Below are 20,520 nucleotides of genomic sequence, written 5' to 3' on the forward strand. Positions count from 1 at the left end.
GAGGCGGGGCACACCCTGGACTGGTCACCAGAGGTGTCAAGTAACTAAGTACAAATACTTCGTTACCTTACTTGAGTAGAAATTTTGGGTATCTATACTTTACTGGAGTAATTATTTTTCAGCCAACTTTTTACTTCTACTCCTTAGATTTTCATGCAATTACCTGTACTTTCTACTCCTTACATTTTAAAAATAGTCTTGTTACTACTATTTCATTTCAGCTTATTTTTATTCTGGCTTGACATCGTTCAAAAAAACACAAGTAAAAAACCCAAAAAACTATCCAGATATATTGCGCAATCTGGAATGCAATGGAATGGTAGAATGGAATGGAATGGTAGAATGGAATGGAAAGTAGAATGGAATGGAATGGTAGAATAGAATGGAATGGTGGAATGGAATAAAACGTAGAATGGAATGGAATGGTAGAATGGACTGGAATGATAGAATGGAATTGGCCCCTGTGGTGCGGCCTAAGCTTTTGTCATTAATGGAATTTTTTCCCCTTTACATTACTTTTACTTTTACACTTTAAGTAGTTTTGAAACCAGTACTTTTTTTTATACTTTTACTTGAGCAAAAAGCTTGAATTGATACTTCAACTTCAACAGAATTATTTTTAAACCCTTGTATCTGTACTTCTACCTGCGTAATGAATGTTAATACTTTTGACAACTCTGCTGGTCGTCAGTCAAACACAGGGCTGACATATAGAGACAGACAACCAGGCATACTCACACCTACAGGCAATTTTAGAGTCACCAATCAACCTAATGAGTATGTTTTTGGTGGTGGGAGGAAGCCGAAGTACCCGGAGAAAACCCACACGTTCATGGGGAGAACATGCAAACTCTGCACAGAAAGGCCCTGACTGGGGAGTAAACCAGGGACCTTCTTGCTGTGAGCCAACAGCGCTAACCCCTGCACCGCCGTGCAGCCCTGTCCTGTTAGAAAATGAGAGGACAAGAAAAGCTTTAAACTTACAGTGACAGAATTTCTAACATCAGCATGGCTGAAAAGGAACAATGCTTTAATCTGTACCATGGATTATGTTCCTTAGTGTTATTTACAAAGAAAGTCATGTTAATACAATAGAAGTATTTTAATCCCAGCTGTGATGTGAAGTTACATAATTACCCAAACAAGCCTGACACAAATATGATCAGAAATGCCTGGTAATTCTTAGAAGACATACACACACCCACATGCACCCACACCAAATCCTCGGTTCACAGCCGTTTTAATCTGACCACTGAGGAAAACATGCCAATCTTTTCTGGGCCTTGCCTCAGACTTATTATCTTACTTCAAAAAAGCTTTGAGCCATCACCCATCAGAGGATGGACAGCTGTCCACGGACAAAGGCCTGTGTGTCTTTGTGGACCGACGCCTGCCAATCTTTCTGTCGAGCCTGGATGACTGCCTGATTTCTCTGGCTTTCTAACTGCTTCTCCTGTCCGCCTGTCGGACTCTCCATCCTGTTCGACGTGCTTCTCTGCCAGGTTCACTCGCCTACCTGTCTTAGTCAACTTCAACTCAAAGTGCCAGTCAATCTTGAATCTGCTGAACAGGATGACTTAAATGCTGTCAGTACCAATAACAGCACAAACATCTCCTGAGCTGAGAGGAAGGGGGGAAGCATTTCCTTAGACTTAATACCATGGCTTAATGCATCCACAATCAATGCAGTTCAATTCAAGTCTCCTTTTTAAGACTGGCGAATAAATTGACATCTTCATCAGCTAGAACCTCCTGAATTTTATTTAAATGAAGCCAGTGGGTCTAACTACTTTATTCAACTTCGTTTAAGATAACTCCAACCTTCAGACCCTTGAAGTGTGTGATTCTCCAGGAGAATCTGGGAGATGTCAGTCATTCACAGTGTGGACACGCCCACACACTGCTGACAAGAGGTGCAATCAGTTAAGTGAAAACACCCCAGGGTCGAACCAATACGGTGCACAGAGCATTGCAAAAGGTCCTAAGATGATGTCATGGTTGGGCTGGCTAATTACATGACAATTTTAGGCCGGATTTGAGCCCCTCCCCAAAAATAAGGCATGTAGCCTAATTTGTGCTAGTTGCACCTGATTACTGCTCCAAACAGCAGTCCAGCTTCTGGACTCGATATAATTATCTGACTGTTCCTAGAAGAGTGTCCTTGAGCAGTTTCATGAATTGCAGAACTTTTCAAGCAAAAACGAATGTACTGTAAATCCACCCACCGCTAATCTGACACGCCAGATGGATGTGTTTCACACATCCATCTGGTAGACAACTCATAGACAGTGTTTGGGAAAGGGCAGAGGCTTTGAAAAAATCCTCTGAGGGTGATTGGATGGACATTCTGTCCGTCACATCTTTACAGGACAATCAGAGGAACAAAACATGTGACGTAGCCACTACCGAGGAGTCAAGCTATAGAGAACTGCATAACATGAACCATGGCAACTGTAGACATGTCAGTACACGACTTTTGTCATTTTTTAAAAGAAAACAACTCACTACTGTTCTTTGTTCTTCTTTTACAAATAAAAGTTCTGATAAATCTTACGCTTTAGCAGCCTCCACGCTAATGTCTTCTGCCACATCTGCACTGGCCTCTTGTTGCTGCTGGCTTATATCACGACTCCACCACGCCCAAAAGTACTGCCCCTCGTCACTGATTGGTCCTGTCAGAAATTGTCGTATACATCTGTTTTGCAAAGTTGACCCACCGCCACACACATGGACACACTTTCCTTCTGACATATTTTGCTAAAAGAGCTAAAAGAGTAGTTCCATTTAGTTTTCAGGCTCTATCTTTCTTCATAATTATTACAAACAAATTAGGACCCATGACAGAAGATGGTGGTTTCCCAGTGGTAGGCAATGACTTTGTTGATTGCAATTCACAGAACTGATCATTGCATAAATTTGATGCTGATTTACAATTTCAGTTTTTTTTCTTTTTTAATTTAAAAATATCTCTACCATAGTATCTTTTATAGCCTTTGCCACTAAGAAATGAAATATATTTCATGCCTATGTTAATAATGAAAAAAAAAATGGTATCTAAGTTTAGACACTATGCAAAATGACACATTTCTTCAAAATGAGCCACTGACTTTACAGAATTCATGGTTTTATTCAGCTTTGGCAGAGAAATAAAAATAAAAAAAAAAAGAAAGAAACAATACCCCAGCCCGCCATCATGTTTAGAAAATAACTCATTTGTTGTTTGTCATTTTCATATCAAACAGTGAAGCCATGCGTGCAAATGGGCATTTAAAGGGTCAGAACTCTGAAATAATTGAACATTTTTCTAGTTATGATCAGATTTGATACTTACTGATAAATGTAAGCTGAAAAAAAAAAGGAAAAAAATATTTGTAAAAATTTTACATCAGTTGCATGAGTGGACATGTGATGTAATGAGGGAATATAGTACACAAAAACCAGTAATGCCTAAAAATCAATTGTGTAGCTAAGCTTTGACATTTCCAGGACAATGCTTGAAAAAAATTCCTGCAGCCACCTGATATTATTTTTTCAAAAATAACTAATTTTCTGTTTTCATAAAAAACAAAAATGACTTCTTGCAGTCAAACTGGCATTTAAAGGGTTAAAACCAGGACAGGACTAAAGTTGCTGAAAAGAATTAATCAAAAAATTGGGGAAACAATATTTTCATTTAAATTTTAATGAATATTTTTCACAGAGGACATTTTTATCTATGAATGGCTTATTAGTGCAGTGCTTAAAAATGAAACCACAGGATTAAGATTTAAAAACCATCTAGTGTGGAGCCTGCCTTCGGCTGTTAGACACACAAATGCTGTATTTTGCAACACAAAATAAAGTTTTTCTAATCATCCCAGGTTGCTCTTTTTCCACGGAATACAGATGGATGTAATAGAAAGACTGGAAAGCACAATTGCAAGAGACATAAATGTCAGTGGAAAGTTCATGCACTTTGTTCTTCAGAGAGGAACAGAATGAACAGGAATCCTATGGAGACAAAGATCTGTGGTTTTCCTGACGGTTAATGCCCTGTCCACCCACAGAGAACTGACTAAGACTAAGCCTCTCCCCTCTGTTTTTGTGCAGCGCTCCTCTTAATTACAACTCTTGGTTAATTAGGGCGAGCTACAGAAACGGACACCAACTCTTTCTAGAAGTAATGAAATGAGAGTTTCATTCCTTGAAAGATGCAGTAAGTAAGTTTCTTGACACTAGGCCCCATGAAACCTATTAAAGAGAAATATAAAATTGATTTTGCAAGGCAGAAATATTTCCTTCTGACAGCAGCGTTATGCAAGGATGACAGGCTAATTATACTACACTCATTGTCAATTCATTAAACGGCACATCATTTTCTGCTAAGAGTGAACAAGTCTTGAGCAGAAGTGCTCCATTCAATGGTGAGCATTCCAGAGATTAAAAAAAAAAGAGATGAAAATGCCTATAATAGGGGGGGCTGGTTGACTTTGACTTCTTCTTTGAACAGACATTTGCATGAAAATGTGCCTATAACAGGTACTTAACAGACCATTCAGATACCGGCCAACGAACAACCTCCTCATTTAGTAAGAGTTTCATAAAATGTCCTCACTTTTTAATGTAGGCATGTTGTTGAGCTTAAGCAACACTAATGTTGAACAATATTTCTCTTTGTTCACACAGCTGCCAAACAAGATGCCTAAAACCAGTCATTAAAAAAATGTCTATAGCATTGTGTTATGACATTGTTTTTGCCAAAGCCACACCTCCTTCACATTGAAGTTAACTACTCTATAATGGCAAATGGTGGATTCTCCAGACAACAGGACTGCCAGATTATTGCAAAAAAAACATTATCATGTTGTTTATGATAGATATCTGCATCATGATTACTACGTTGTTTTGCAAAGTTCCAGCTCAAAACCTCAGAACCAGAGTGTTTCCATTTCCCTGAGGTTGTTTTACCTTATTCAATGGCCACCTGCCTTTCTGTCTCCTTCTGCAGCTCTTTTGCTTCCAAACCGACCAGAGCAGGTGCTAGGACTACCTCTGCTCCTCACGTAAATAAAAGTGAGAGCTGTTTTGATTGGAGTGAAGAGCACACATTGTGTTCTAAAAGCAGCACTGGTAGACTCAGATGGGGGCATCTGATGCCCAAATGTTTAAAGAAAATGCTGAGAATGTTCCCTGTAGATGCTCCTATGGTACATAAAGCATGATGATGTACCCTCCAGGGTGCCCTACTGTGGACAAAATGTGATAAAGGATCCTTCCCTACTCTAACCAAGTTCCTTAAAATACAGTATGCCACATCGCCAATAACACTCTCCAAACCAAAGCTGTTCAAGACCCAGGTCAGAAACAGATGTGGGGTAGACTCTTAGTGCTATCTAATGAGAGAGACATCCCAGTAGACCCAAACTGACTACCCCTACCATGAATTAGCTCCTCAGCAAGGCTGCCTATAAGGGGGATAAATGGGGAAGCGTTATGAGTCCTAGCCACACTGAGGGGTGGAGTAAAATAAATGGCTCTGTAGTTCATACTCTTTGTCTTTCTATGACACAATTTTGGTAGGAATGATCATATGTCAAACATTTGAACTGAACCAGCACTTCTGACTATTTCACCATGAATGTATGCCGGTCCCCTTTTTTTTGTTTCAGCACAGTGCGGGGGGGGGGGGGGGGGGCTCAGACAACAGTGCATGTTGAATTGGGGGTTGCGACTCAGAAAGGTTGAGAACCACTGGTCTATGGAAGGCTGTGGGTGCAGGAGCCCGGGGTGGAAATGTGTGAACGGGAAGTAAAGCAAACGCATAAAATGTTTGTGATCCACTGATTTATTGCACATCACACATTTTAATCCCTTAATAAATCATATTTATACAGTGCATAACAGAGTTCATCTATATTCATATAAATTTATTGATATTTAAAGCAAATGTTTAAAAAATCTATTCAATGATCTTAAGATCTGTCCTCTCTTTGTGGAGAGTAATGGGGGGGCGCCCTAGCAGCCCCTATTGACCAGCCACCACTGAACAGGATGTAAATATACACTAGATCTGTGCTGCCTTGGAGAAGCCTGATGGGTGCAAACCTACTATAAAACCCTCAACCGTAGGAGAGCAGCCGCCAACTCTGCTTTAAAACTCTGGCCAGCACATTCATTCAGAAGCTGCTTGTGTGAGCTTGTTTAGCTCGTTCCTGTGCTTTGTAGAGAGCTCCCTGTTAGAAACTGTGCTCTGTTAGTTGTGCTTGAAGGCACTGTGAATGGGGAGGTAATAGTTTGGAAACACATATTGACTCATGTTAGGAAAAATGCTTTATTAGTAACACAAGATTTAGGGGTATATTTCATTGTGGTCTGGATTAGCTAAGTTAGCCCAGTTCTGCTGGTTAGGATTTATTTTCTTTCATTTCACAAATTTAAACAAAATTTTGGTCTTCCTGGTGTCTATGCTAGTTATCTTTGTTTGTAATTGACAATTGATTTGGGTAGGACTCAACAGCCCTTTCAGTCGCCTCACATTCGCTTTGTAGCACTATTCCTTTTCTTTGTCAAATAAATACATTTTCAAAAGTAGCCAAGTTGTAACATGTAAGAGTGCCTTCTGTTTATTTACTCATAAAAGGATTCAGACCATATGCTAAACTGACTTGCAACAAGCCAATTTATTCTTTTCTGTTTTGAGATCAATGACTCATTTAAAATAATGATTATGCCAAGTCTGTCAGAACTTACATATTACAGAAAAAATGCATTATATGATGGAACTACAGTGCCTATGACCAGTTTTCATGTCCTTTTAAACTTTTTAATGATTTTATAAATCAATCATGGTCAATATAATTTGCCTTTTTTGACCAAAAAAAAATCTTTAATGTCAAAGTGAAAACAGATCTCTACAAAGTAATGTCAGTTAAATAACAATGTAGTGTAAAATAAGTGACTGCATAGATGTTAACCCCCCTCCAGTCAGTATTTAGTGGATGCACCTTTGTGAGTCTGTGTGGATAGGTCTCAATCAGGCTTGAACATCTGACCACTGCAATTTTACTCCATTCTTCTTTGTAAAACTACTCAAGCTCTGTCAGATAGGGATTGGGCATGAACAGTCCTTTTTAAGTCCAGCCATCACATTCTCTATTGGATTGAGGTCTGGGCTTTGACTCAGCCACTCCAGAACATTCACCTTGTTGTCTTTAAACCATTTCTGTGTAGCTTTTGCCGTATGTTTAGGATCATTGTCTTGCTGGAAAATAATCCTCCTCCTGAGCCGTAGTTCTCTTGCAGACTGAATAAGAATGCCTCAAGAATTTTCCCATATTTGCCGTGTTCATTTAACCCTCCACCTTTACAAGGCTTGCGGGGCTTGCTGGAAGCATCCCCAAAGCATGATGCTGCCACCACCATGCTTCACTGTGGTAATGTGCAGTGTTTGGTCTCCCAAAAACATAGCGTCTTGTCTGATGGCCGAAAAGCACCATTCCAGTCTCATCAGACAAATTAAAGTTCTTCCACTGACAATGGAGTCTCCTACATGCCTTTTTGGCAAACTCTAGTTGATATTTAATAATTTTTCTCTTTTCTACTCTCCCATAAAGCTTTGAGTGGCGAAAACCAGAACAACTAACCTGACACATAAGATGGATTTGTTTCACACATCCATCTGGAAAACCACTCATAGATGCGATTGGGAAAGGGTAGAGCCTTTGAAAAAAAACTTGAATGGTGATTGGATGAACTTTCTGTCTTTTACATCTTTCCGGGGCAATCAGAGCAACAAAACACATGACGTAGCCACTACCAAGCTGCGCCGTTACTGAAGGAGAAAACACTGCAATCAGAACCGCGAACCATGGTGATTATAGACATGTCAGTACACGAATCTTGTCGTTTTTGAAAAGAAAACAACTCACTGCTGTTCTTTGTTCTTCTTTTAACTAAGAAATGTCGTCAATTTCTGATAAAACTGGTGCTTTACCATCCATGGGCGGATCCATCTGCTTTGCAAGGTTACAGAACAACACTTGTTGTTTGCAGAGTTTTCTAGCTCAACTGCTGAAGTTTGTTTCTCCTTCATATGAGTCTTGGTGGCCTCTTTCACTAGTCCCCTTTTTACACAGTCACTCATTTTGTGGGGGCAGTCTTATCTAGGCAGATTTACACGTGTTCCATTTCTTGATGCTGGATTTGATTGAACTCCTGGGGATGTTCTTTGCCTTGGATTCTTTTTTTGTATTCATCCCCTGACTTGGATTTATCATTAACCTTTTCTCTGAGTTGTTTGGAGTGTTCCTTTGTCTTCACGGTGTAATGGTAGCCAGGAATACTGATCAAGCTGTGACTGGACCTTTGAGGAACAGATACCTTTATACTACAATCACTTGAGACACATTCACTGCACTCCAACTGTCAAAACAGCCAAATTATATTGGCCATGGTTAATTCATAAAAATTAATAAAAGGGTAAAGCATGCAAGGGGCCGACTACTTTTTATAGGCCCTGTATATGAGGGGAATGCTGCTCACTTTTTCTAACATGGAGGGTTTACATTATGTAGTATTATGCTTGGAATGTAGTTGTGAAATAAGTGCAAGTTTAGGGATATTTCTGACAACTGCTGCAATAAATAAATGCTGTTTCACAAGTATGACTACAGCTGAACACAGATCACTCTGGGGGCGAGCAAGCTGCAGCTCTAATATGGTATTAGTCTCTCAGCAGTCACTTATCTGGGTTTCTTTTATTACAACAACTTAAAAAATCAAAGGTTTGTTGTTATGTTTTGTTTAGACTCATAGATGCTTGAAATATGCTGTTTTAGTATTTCACCCACAAGGGGGTTAATACACGATCATAGCGGGGCAAGTAGTTAACACTATGGGCAAGAGAGCAGTGTAAAACAAATCATGCAAAGCTTTGAGAAATTGCTTTGTAAGTGAAAATACCAGTAGAAGGAAAATCATAATAATTGCTGGGCAGGTACAGGAACAAAGTGAGTACATCCGCTTTGAATTGTAAAAGATTTTAAGATCAGTATCACCAGAACAGATAACAGAGGCAGTGCATCAGGAAGCTTAGCATTAATGATGCACTGGGGTTGTATTGTGGAAACCAAGGGGGGGAAGAAAAGAGTCTTCCCTCTTTTCCAGGTAATGTAATTGCTATATTGGTGATCTAACACCCTCATTAAGCATGGATCAAACGGTGGTGCAGGAAGCAGCAGCATGGAACCAGAGTGTGAAACAGACAGGATTAGCGGATGAGAGAGATGTTCTCTCACGCGCAGTGCATGTTTGAAGTCTCCCACACGGCTAATTGTCGACTGAAGACACAAGCATCAAGAAGTCCAGCCTCCCCACTGAATTACAGATAGCTTACTTGCCCTTGGCTAGCCTCCAAGTGTTTGTGTTGATTTATTTATTTATTTTTTTCTGAGCAATTAACACACAATGACACAATGACCTTGGCATTCAGAAACAGGGAAAGGAGCAGCAAAAGAGGGAAATCGCTGCACACTTGGAGAAACAGTTTGAAGTGTACAGTGAAGCAGGGCATGTAAATAATTGAACGTTTTTCTTAAAGCTTCCAAAGCCTTTGCTACTGACAGCTCCTCTTACATTCATGTCAATGCATTCAAAACACTGTACTACGTAGGTTAAGAGTTGACAAAACTGTACATAAAGCTAACTGTTCTCTAAAATAGGCACCTTCCCTCCTATCTAGTAATGAAGAAGCAGCAGTAGAGAAAAAAAAGTTTAAAAAAAGTCACAAAATCATTAACAAACCTTATGATTCTTGCACTTATTAACTGTAAAGTCAACTGGTAGTTTCTGTCTGCAGTGTAATGAGTTGTTTTGGCACAGATGAGAGAAACTGCAGAAGCTGCTTTATAAGACCAACTGTCAGAAGAAGTACATGCAGAATAAATGTTCATTTTAAGGTTTTCTTAAAAAAATAACAAAATAAAAGTTATTCAACAACATTTCTATACATTTTGACATTTGATAGAGGACTATGCATTGCAAAAGGTCAGCGGCTCATAATAAAAAAGAAGTGCACTCAAAAGGGCACATAGCAGTCCTGCTTTTATTCCCCACTGTAGTTTAAGTTTCAGTTTGAGGCAGACGTATATTCCCAAGAAAGTCAGTCACAAAGTCATAAGACAGTACATTGACTTAAAATTTTTGAGTCAAATTATAATTTTTGTTCATCTTTGATACTGTACACAAAGCAATGCAGGAACAAAATTAATGTAGGCTTTCAACTTATCAGCATAAAGAGTCTTGATGCAAGAGTCTAAAAACACTTTATTTTATTGTTTTTTATTGTTATCGTTAAGTTTTTGTTTCCTAAACAAAACAAGAAAATGAATAATACATATAAATCCTGAATAAAGTAATTCCTCATTTTAATTATGTTTGTCTGACAGCCTTTCTTAAGAGTAGGGGAAAGCATATACAGTACAATGGAACAGAAAACTGGAATATTATAGTGACAAAGTGCCGAGGTTAGGACTCAAACAACATCTTTATCACCACTTTTTATGCCCATCGACTGCATTGGGCATTGGGCCTGGAAATGCAGTAATTTCCAGGGTCTAATCATGTGTACGTGTCTACCAGTCTGTAATGACAGGGTAATAATTACTCGGGTTTGCTGTCAGCTTGGTTTCTACTGTATCAGTTTTGGGTCAGGTTTGGGAAAAAAAAAAAAAAAAAAAAACATGTCCTAAGTCCTGTTTAGCACAGACTTGTATGTATCGATGTATCACATGATTTCAGATTTATGCATTTTGCTGCTCTTAATGAAGTAAAATAATAAAAATTAGGGGACAAAAAGTCTAGCGGAAACTCTAAGGTAAACTACAGTCTTTCAGCTTTATCTCAGCTTAGTTGTAATGGTTTGTAAACTATAATATCTTAATTCTCTGGGCAAAAAAATCCATGAATGCAAACTTAATTAGCAAACAAATACATAAAGTACAAACTAGCTTCTGCTGCAAGGTGTATAGAAACTGCTTGCCTTGAAGCCCATCATCTCCAATGATGTTGATATTCTGCAGTCTTGACCCATTTATGGTTGCATTAGTGAGCTTAGTTGTTGTCATTTTGCTAGTAAATCCAGGTCTGCAGCACTTTGTCAGTGTAGCTTGACGACCACAGTTTGATTGATGTTAATGTTAGCATCATTGCTAACACATAACTTTGGTTTTATCTAAACTTCCAGCTTTTTCAATCGAAATTTGCCATTAAGTCGACCAGGGTCTGTCCCCTCACTCATCACTGATCACTTGAGAGGCATCTGGCAGCAGCCCTCGGGCAAACCTCTATGCTGGGGCGTTCGGTTGGAGACCTCTACGCTGGGGCGAAACCTCTCCGCTGGGGCGTGATGTATATTGCCCGAGCTGGCGGACCTCTCCGCTGGGGCGGGACGAATATTGCCCGAGGCCAGCGGACCTCTCTGCTGGGACGTGACGTGTATTGCCTGAGCCGGCGGACCTCTTTGCCGGGGCGTGACGTATATTACCCGCGACGAAATTTCAGCTCTATCCGCTTGCCGACAGGCTGACCCTAACTCTAACCAGTCGGATTTTAATGCCTAAACCTAACTAGTCGGATTTAAACGCCTAAACCGAACCAGTCGGAGTTTAATAGCGTAGACCCATACACTGGGGCGTATGGGTCGGCGTCTGCTACTGCACGGTCCAGCGTAGACCACTACACTGGGGCGAAGCCCTAGCGTAGGGGTCGGGTTGTGTTGCTGCATGCCCAGATATAGCCCCGTATGCCCCAGTGTATGGGGCTTTGCTAATGTGTCATAAGCACAGCTTTGTAGTCATGCTACCAACAGCTAACATGCTGCAAGCCCAAGCATAGGCTTGGGCAATGACGTCACGCCCCAGCGAAGAGGTTTTGCCCCACCATAGAGGTCTCCAGCCGAACGCCCCAGCGTATAGGTTTGCTCGAGGGCTGCAGCCAGACCCTCTTGGATCACTTTAGACTCTTCATCCCCAGGCACGTAAACATCTGCTCTGGAGGACTACGGGAGGAAGCTGTGGTAAAACTTGGTCCTATGATTAATTTTCTTTTTTTTTCTTTTTTTTTTTAAATGCATCTAGGTTTCCAGATTAATCATGAGCATTAATGTTAACAGCCCAAATTTATTCATTTATTTATTACTGTTGATGTACATCTAGGGCTGGATGATGTGGGCCAAAAATATCTTAATTTTCATTCTACAAAAAAATAATTCAGCTCTGGGTAAAATCTATGTAAGCCAAATGCTTAATTTCAAACATGCATTTTTATCAACAGCCAGCTGCACAATGTCAACATTTTCCAACACCCTTTTTGGTTGATAAACACCTCGTAGAAAAGTGAAACAGGAGTGGAGGAACAAAATGCCAGAATTATGTGGGGGAAAGTGTTGCAGCTGGCTTTTTCTGGATTGTAAAAACAGTGAAATCCTGTCTGAGTTCTGATACATGATGAGGTGTCAGAGGCCATTAGCGGCCCAGGCTAGAGGACAGATTATCCAGAGCCTACATATGTAGTACAGATAGAAGAAATCAAAAACAAACAAGCAAACAAACAAAGGTTATAAATTCAGACACGGATAGACCCTCTCAGTGGGACGGTTGAAGTGACGTAGTACAACACGGATTGCTCCATCTTCAGGCAATCCACTAAAAAGGCTGTCAAACCTTCATCAATGGCAGGTGGCCCAGGGGGCTGATAAAGGACAATCATGTGAAGAGGTCCAGGGTGAGTTATAGAGATGGTACAGAATTGGAATGAAAGAAATGTTAAGAGTGACACAGGAGGAATAAGCAATTCCCTCTCAGAAGAGATGAACAGACCTGAGCTGCTATAGCCCGGAGCCCTAGGAGAGGCAGCGGTGCCATAAGGTGGGGAGAGAGCAGCAGGTACTGCTGGGTGCTGTTGGGTGATTTATGTCCACATGAGAGCAACAAAATGTAGAAACAAGATCGGAGTACATTCTGAGATGAACTCAGGACTTTCTGGGCTGCTGAATGATAGTTGCTGTCTTCCCTCCACAGTGTTTTAAGATGGGACAGATGGCACAGATAAGGATAGAGAGTATGAGTTTTCAAAGGATGTCTCAAGAAACAAAATGGAGGAGACAGTGGAGATAAAAAAGGAGGCTTATGTGACAGGAATTAGACACATTTAATTACTGGATTTTTCCTTAATTTGGTCAGTAATTTGAACGAATGTATGTGCTGCAGCTGCAATCTACTGTATACTTTGCATCTCACAAATTGAATTTTAAAACTCTGTCAGATCTGCACCTACATGACAGGTTTGTCTTCCACAATATGTGTAAACTAAAAAAACAAAAAAATGCTCCCATATGTATGGCCATGTACACTGAACCCTCCAGTATCATTAATAAGCACTACCTTAACAAGCAATTTGTGGACAAAAATGTTCACTGTGAAAAACGTTGATTAAAAGTTATAGAAAAAAACATTTTTCTAATTTTTTAAAATTAATTTTTTTCATCAAGTCAAGTCCTTTCTAAAACTACCAAATGTTTTTATACTTTGGGGGTTTTAACCCTTTAAATGTCAATTTTATTTACAAGAATTCACCGTTGTTTTTTTTATGAAAATAATATATACATGTCAGGTGGCTGGGGAATGTTTGGCCATCTAGTGGTGTATACACTACAAATTATCCATTTCTCTATTTTTCTTTAAAATGAACCACTGACATTACAGAATTTATGGTTTATTCTGTAATGGCAGAAAGTTCAAAAAACAATTACAATGGGAGTAGATGGAATATTTTTTTTCCCACAAAATGGCTTATAACAGTAAAGTTTTAAATTGGACACTAAAAAACTAATCATTTTTTGTCTGTGATTTTCATATGAAACATTGACATCATGTATTCAAACTGGCATTTAAAAGGTTAAAATTCTGAAAGTAACTGAATATTTGGTGTGAAACAGGTTCACTTAAAGATACAATTCAAAAAGGGTGAAAAATATTAATCTGTTATGTTTTTAAAGCAGGTTTTGTAAGTGACATATCCAGGACTATGCTTAGAAAAAAATCCCCCAGCCACCTAACTTTTTTTTTTCAGAAAATAACTCATTTTCTTACATATATTATAATTTTGGACAGGACTGGAGTTGGGAAAAATAATTAATATAAAAAATGGGGAAAATACATTTTTACATATATCTTTGATAGTTTTCACAGTTGACCTTTTAGTCTACGAATGGCTTATTAGGGTAGTTATAGGGAAAAAATTAAACTATATGTCCTTTAAAATAATGGATTTGAAATGTCAAATTTTAGCAAGAAAACTACCTTCCTTTTGGACAAAAAAAAAAAAAAAAAAAAAAAAAAAAAAAACATTCCAGGTCCAGCAACACAGAAAAAATCATTGAAAATGAAACATTAAACTAAAACATTAACCTTTTGGACAAAAAAAAAAAAAAAATGTCCAGACTCTGAAGAAGAGCATATGGGCGTGAAACGTCACTTTAATTTAATTGCTAGTAAAGTCTTGTATGGAAGCTCCTTGGTGTCCTTGTCATCTAGGCTACGTTCACACTGCAGTTGAACGTGACCTGAATCTGATTTTTTTTACTCACATGTGACTCGTATCTGATTTTTTTCTGACAGTGTGAACAGTGCAAGTCACATTGAATCTGACCAGTTCAAATCAGATTCAGGCCACTTTCATATGTGGTTCTAAATCAGACACGTATCTGATCTTTTGGAAGTCAGCTGCAGTGTGAACGGGCAAACAAAAAAATCAGACCTGAGCCTATCCACTGATGTGCATGTTCCACTCTGATTTTTCTGGATTTACAATCTGTCAAAAAGAACAAAGCGGAAGCTACCTTACAGTCAACATCAGTTAATGCTCCATGTGGACAATGGAGTTCATCTTGCCGGCTATAATAGGTGTTTTTGTTTTTTCAGAAATGCCAACAATGACCCTCTTCCTACCTCCTTCCTGTGGGCAGCTGTCTCCTGCTGTGTGCTTTGCCAGTTAACTAGCTAATTATTCAAATTATACAGGGCAGCCACAAGAACATGAACACCTGTACAGGCTTATGGAATCCTCTAAAAGAAATATTAACACAGTAGGGATTTTTTTATTATTATTATTTTATTCTAGGGGGCTGTATAGAATAAAGTAATAAATCATTTAAATAAATAAATGATGTCTAGAACTGGATTATAAAATGGGTACATCCATCAAATGCAGCCACTACACTCCATGCATGTTGCTTGGTTGATATCATACAATGCACATGTTTGGATGAGATGGAATTGCACATATTATGTTGGCGTGATGACAGCATGGTATGCTGTTTTGAAGCAGAGGTCATGTGCAAATGAGAGTGATCTCATAAAAGATGTTAGCAAAGCACAGAATGAAAAAAACAGCTTCTGACGAATGAGGACTGCAGCGTCCTTTATTTTCCCACCATATCCACCCAGCATCACTTTCAATGGAGCTTTACATTGAAATAAAGTAACACTGAACATAATGTGCTGCTGTAAGCTGATAAAAGGCACTTTTATGGAGATGCATACAGAATACAGGAACAAAATGGCAGCATTGTTTAGTTGTATCTCTGCAATCACACCAGTGAGAGCAACCTGCCAGCATTACATTGGGTGACCTGCCTGCTGGAAAGCCAGACGGTCAGTAACAGAAATGGGAGAAAAAATGTGGAGGATCGAGCCCTCCTACACCTCCTCCTCACTGTTTAAACCTCTGCATTTACAGTCATTCCTCCAGAGAAAACCTACCAGAAATTTAAACTGCAGAAACGCTGAAAAGATCCAGGACCTAGACATGGAGAGAGTGGGCTGGTAATGTGAAAATATAAAGAGATCTTATCCAAAATGTGTCTTATGCCTTTTGGATTACAGCGTTACAGGTGGGCTACCTGATCATCAACATGTGCTAAGCTCTTTCTTAGCCCGTTGCTTTAGCACAGTCAGTGATTGAAAGAAAGGGAAATACAGAAGCTTTCCTTGGAAAAGATGCAAAGACTCAGCCGCGGAATAAAAGTTCTAACCAAGGATGGCGTGTGCCATGTTCACAGGAGTATAACAGCTGTAAGCAGAGGAGAAATGTGTTAGTCCCACATTGCTGTAACCTGTGAATGCTGTTTTGAAGAATTCCCTTGCTTATGTTTGAAACATTTCATAGCATTCCTTTCAGAACAATCAAACGACTTATTTCCAGGTGGGTGTGCGTTTCACAAAAATGTGTGTACGTAAATGTTTGGATGTCCAGAGACAGCATGGTTTTGGTTTATATGTGACCAATCAATTAAGCCAGTGAGGAAAGAATTGAGTCTTCAGCAGTACAGTGTGCAGAGGAGGGGAAAAGAAATTCTGTTAGGAGGAGGAGGAATAAGTATTTCCTAAAAAATAGCTTGGGTTATAGCTTTATTAATAAAAAAAAGTGTGAAAAAATCAGCTGAGAGGAAGCGCTATTCAGTGACAAGTCCCTATTAGCAATCACATCCAGTGTCCAAAAGTGAGCCTTGCCACCATTCAGCTATTCTTCCCACACAATACTGCTCATCAAAAAGTGAACAGCATAGAGCCAGAACACAAAGCTCAATCCTGTATTATGCAAGCAAAAAAAAGCAGAATACCTAAACAAGCACGAACGTCTTATCATAAACAGCAAAGCTTAAGCTCAAGATTACGAAGAAAAGGAAATGTAATCAGACTCATTTATCTGCATTTCTGTACATTCTGTGCAAAACAAACATTTGCATCTCAGCAGAGATCGGGGTTTAAGCGAATATTCAAACATCCATCTGAAAACAAGAGAGATCTTGTTATACAGAAAATGATGCTGAAACCACCTCTTCTTGATTTAATAGTAATCCATGGGTACACAGTATTCACCAAACCTGCTGTGTAAGACTATATATTCAGAGGAGAAGTCTTATCATCTATCAAAGCAGTGTAAATAATTACCTCTGGTCCTCTTGCTGTGGACAGAGTTTTGTTTAGAAGAAGTGGCGGTGGTGTGGGTCATACCTCGCATTCTCGGGAGCCTGAGATTGTATAGGTGCATGGTCCGGTTCCATTGACAAGCACATCCATGGCCTCGGAATTGGTGGGCTTGTAGTCCACATAGTACTCCTGCAGCGGAGAGCTTAGGGTGCGTTCGGTCTCTCTTGCTTTCTTGCGGCGTTTGCGAGCTGCTGCCGAATGCTCCTGCAGCTGCTTGACACTGCTCGGGTAGCGCTTCCAAGACACGTAGATCACCAACAGGATCATTGCAACAGATAGAAAAAGGGCAACACTTCCAGCTACAATCTTATGGAAGGACACAGGCTCCAAGTCTTGTTCTGGGGGTAGTGCCACAGGAGGGGTAACGGCTGATGTGGGGTCTCTGATGGATCCCTCTCCTCTTTTTCCAGACCCAGTAGGTACAGACAGAATGGCTGGGTTACGTTCCGGGATAGGGACACTTGATGGGGTTGGAGGAATGCTCACAGTGAGTGTTGTCGCTGCATTTGATTGACACACACCAAAAGCTTCAACAGCATCCAGAACTTTCTCCCCTTGGGCTTTCTTGGGGGAGGCACAGATCATGGTGGTTTCCTTTGCTCCTCTGAAGTTTCTCAGCCAGCCAACCAGAGGGCAGATAGCAGGGCCACAATCCCATACATTCCCAGCTAAGCTTATTGTAGTCAAGGAGATCCAGGCATCAACCACCTCTTGGGAGACGTTGGTCAGCTTGTTGGAGTCGAGATTGAGGGTCTGCAAGTTGGGTAAGCACTGGTATACTACTGCATCCACTTCTGTAAGATCGTTCCCAGACAGATCCAGTTTCTGGATAGAGGCCCAGGTCCAAGTCAGACCCTGGCTCATTGAACGAATGCGATTCCACTGCAGGTAAAGTGAACGCAGATTGTACAGGCGGGGAAAGTGAGAGAAATTAATCTTTGAGAACTGATTATGCTCCAGATGCAGCTCAGTGAGCTTGACTAGGCCTGAAAATGCATTCCGAGTGATACTGCGCAAGCGGTTGTAACCCAGATCCAGGAATTCAAGATTTCTACAATCTTGGAACAGGCGCATTGGGATGGTCTTTAGTGAGTTTGAGCGTATGTGAAGGCTGAGAAGTTTCCTAAGACCCTGGAACTGTCCAGGCTGCAACGCTTGCAGTTTGTTGTACGACAAGTCCAGATTTCTTAAATTAGGGACAGGGTGGAATGTGGTGTTGTGGAGCGAGGTGATCTTGTTTGAACTCAGGATCAGCTCTTTGAGCCTGCGGACGCCCTGAAATGCCATCCCATCCACAGAGGCAATGTAGTTGTGGTCCAAGTAGAGCCAGATGAGATGGTTGAGACCAACAAACTGGCCTGCTCGTAGACTAGCGAGGCTGTTGTAGCGTAAGGACAAGCCTTCACAGCCTCCTGAGAGATTCTTGGGGACATCGCGAAAGGCGCTAGACTCACAGTAGACAATTTTCCCATCACAGCGACAGCTCTTGGGGCATGGGCGCTCACTCAATGATGGATTTGCCGCCAGCCAAACCTGCATCAGGAGTTGGACCACTAGCCAGCGACGCCGCAGAGCAGAGCCTGTAGGAAAAAGGAGGGAGAGAGAAGACATAGACATGAGTGGAAAATGATCCCTTCTTTATTGTTATTTAAATATAATGCTCATAAACATCTGTAGCTGACTGTCTCCAACAATGAGAAGGAAAAAATACATTTGCACACACCCAGAATTGATATACACTCAAACAAAAGGTAAAGATCACCAGTTTCGGCAGTTATCTGTAGTTGCCAGGGGCCTCATGCTCCAAGGGGCCTTACGATATGATCACTATAAGATTACATCAAATAAGAGGTATATAGCTATGATAGTTGAAATGAATGACTGATAAAATTTAAGGGCGACATACATTGTTTAATCAAGGATGATACCTATACCAATAATTGGTAGTTCAAAAGACTGATAACCGATATGATTTTTAAGATGTACAATATATATATATATAAAATCTTGCAAATGTAAAATTGCATGATTAAAAAAACTGAAGGACAGTAAACAATTTAGCCCTCACTCTATTATCATAAGAAATGCCACAGAGCAACACAGTGGCAGCAAGAAAACAGGACTCGAATCCATCCATCCCTGTTTCAGTGGCACCCAGGCTACAGTGTTGATTGGCTGGTACTCTTGAGACATCTGGCCAATCAAATTGTGTTGTATACAGGACATTTTGTGAATCTGTGGATATTGGAAAAAGCCAGAGGGGGAGACTTATTTTTGCAGTGGAATCAAGATAGCATACTTGGGGATTCATTGATTCTATAGCTCTATAAAATGCCAATACCGAATTGGCCTCAATAAGGCCAATAATTGGTGAACCCTTTGTAAAATGGCATGATAATTTAACTCATTCCTACACCTGGCTTCAAGACATGTTAAAATAATTAGACTTGCTGAGTTTGAGTTGTGTTGCTCTAAAGCCTGGCATACACTGTGGGATTTCAAGCTGACTCTATGGCAGAATGTCAACTCATACTGTGCAACTGAATCGATCATGACACATGACCATTGCACAAGATTTATGTGCTCACACTGTATGGTCCGATGGTCATTCCTGACCTGAGTGGTCACACTGTACGAGTGAAGTCAAGACGGACTGTGACAGAAATCCAGGGAGTTTCCTTTTTAAAGGACACACACTGAGGATTAAGTGTTTACAGTCATATACTCTTTCTCCCACTATCTCTTCCATCCCACACACAAACAGTATCACCATACATGTCAGCTACAGGTCTGCAGGTAGGAGTATATCCTGCTCGTTTATTTCCTTTATTATAGCAGGAATGTGTGGGGGGGGTGGAGGGCATCAGAAAGTCATTCCTGCTGTTGTCATGATGATTTAGTATGTTTTCTAAAAATTTACAAAGGGAAAAACACCCCGAAGTTTGTTATTCTGCTCGTGTTTCTGCTCTCACTGTGGGAGTGTCGGGAGAAGTACAACCAAAATATCACACGTCAGATCCATCTGACCAGTCAGGAGCTGCTGATCGGGCTGTGTTCAGGTCGTCGTTGGCCGTTGTATTCCAAGCATGATGAATAACGCCTGACCCAACTGAAAGTCGGCAGAACTCCCAAGTGAGTCGTGGGACTCAAAATTCCTGGCTGAATCAGATGAAATTCGCACAGTATACGCCCAGCTTTAGGAGTGAAGTAATGTTGGGTATTTAGGTATTTTGGATTTGGATATGACCAACAATTCTTTGTCTGTAACCTGAAAAGCTGCTTTTAGTTCACTGTCCATGGTTCAGTTTAACCAAGAAGGGAAGAATCTATCTTGCTCTTTGCTTGGGGCCTCAAATTGCCAACTCAGATTACCTTATCAGTAATGAAACCTCAGACCTGGGTTCTTCAAAACTCTAGTATCTGCAAACAGTTTTAGAATGGGAAGGTTTTCTGTTGTAGGGATGCTTATTGTAATTCTTCTTGTATCAAACCC

The 20,520-nt window shown here is 40.3% G+C and overlaps 1 protein-coding gene across 1 annotated transcript in view; it reads right to left on the reverse strand.

Annotated features, from left to right (window-relative positions):
• LOC121525323 (leucine-rich repeat transmembrane neuronal protein 4) overlaps window positions 1-20,520 on the reverse strand; it is a 176,632-nt gene that overhangs the window by 144,865 nt on the left and 11,247 nt on the right. The window contains exon 2 of the mRNA XM_041811234.1: window positions 17,052-18,607. Within this exon, the coding sequence (XP_041667168.1) occupies window positions 17,052-18,607 (1,556 nt within the window). The remainder of the gene's footprint in view (window positions 1-17,051; window positions 18,608-20,520) is intronic.

The sequence above is a fragment of the Cheilinus undulatus genome, linkage group 17 (genome assembly GCF_018320785.1).
Source record: "Cheilinus undulatus linkage group 17, ASM1832078v1, whole genome shotgun sequence".
In the NCBI taxonomy this organism is placed as follows: Eukaryota; Metazoa; Chordata; class Actinopteri; order Labriformes; family Labridae; genus Cheilinus; species Cheilinus undulatus.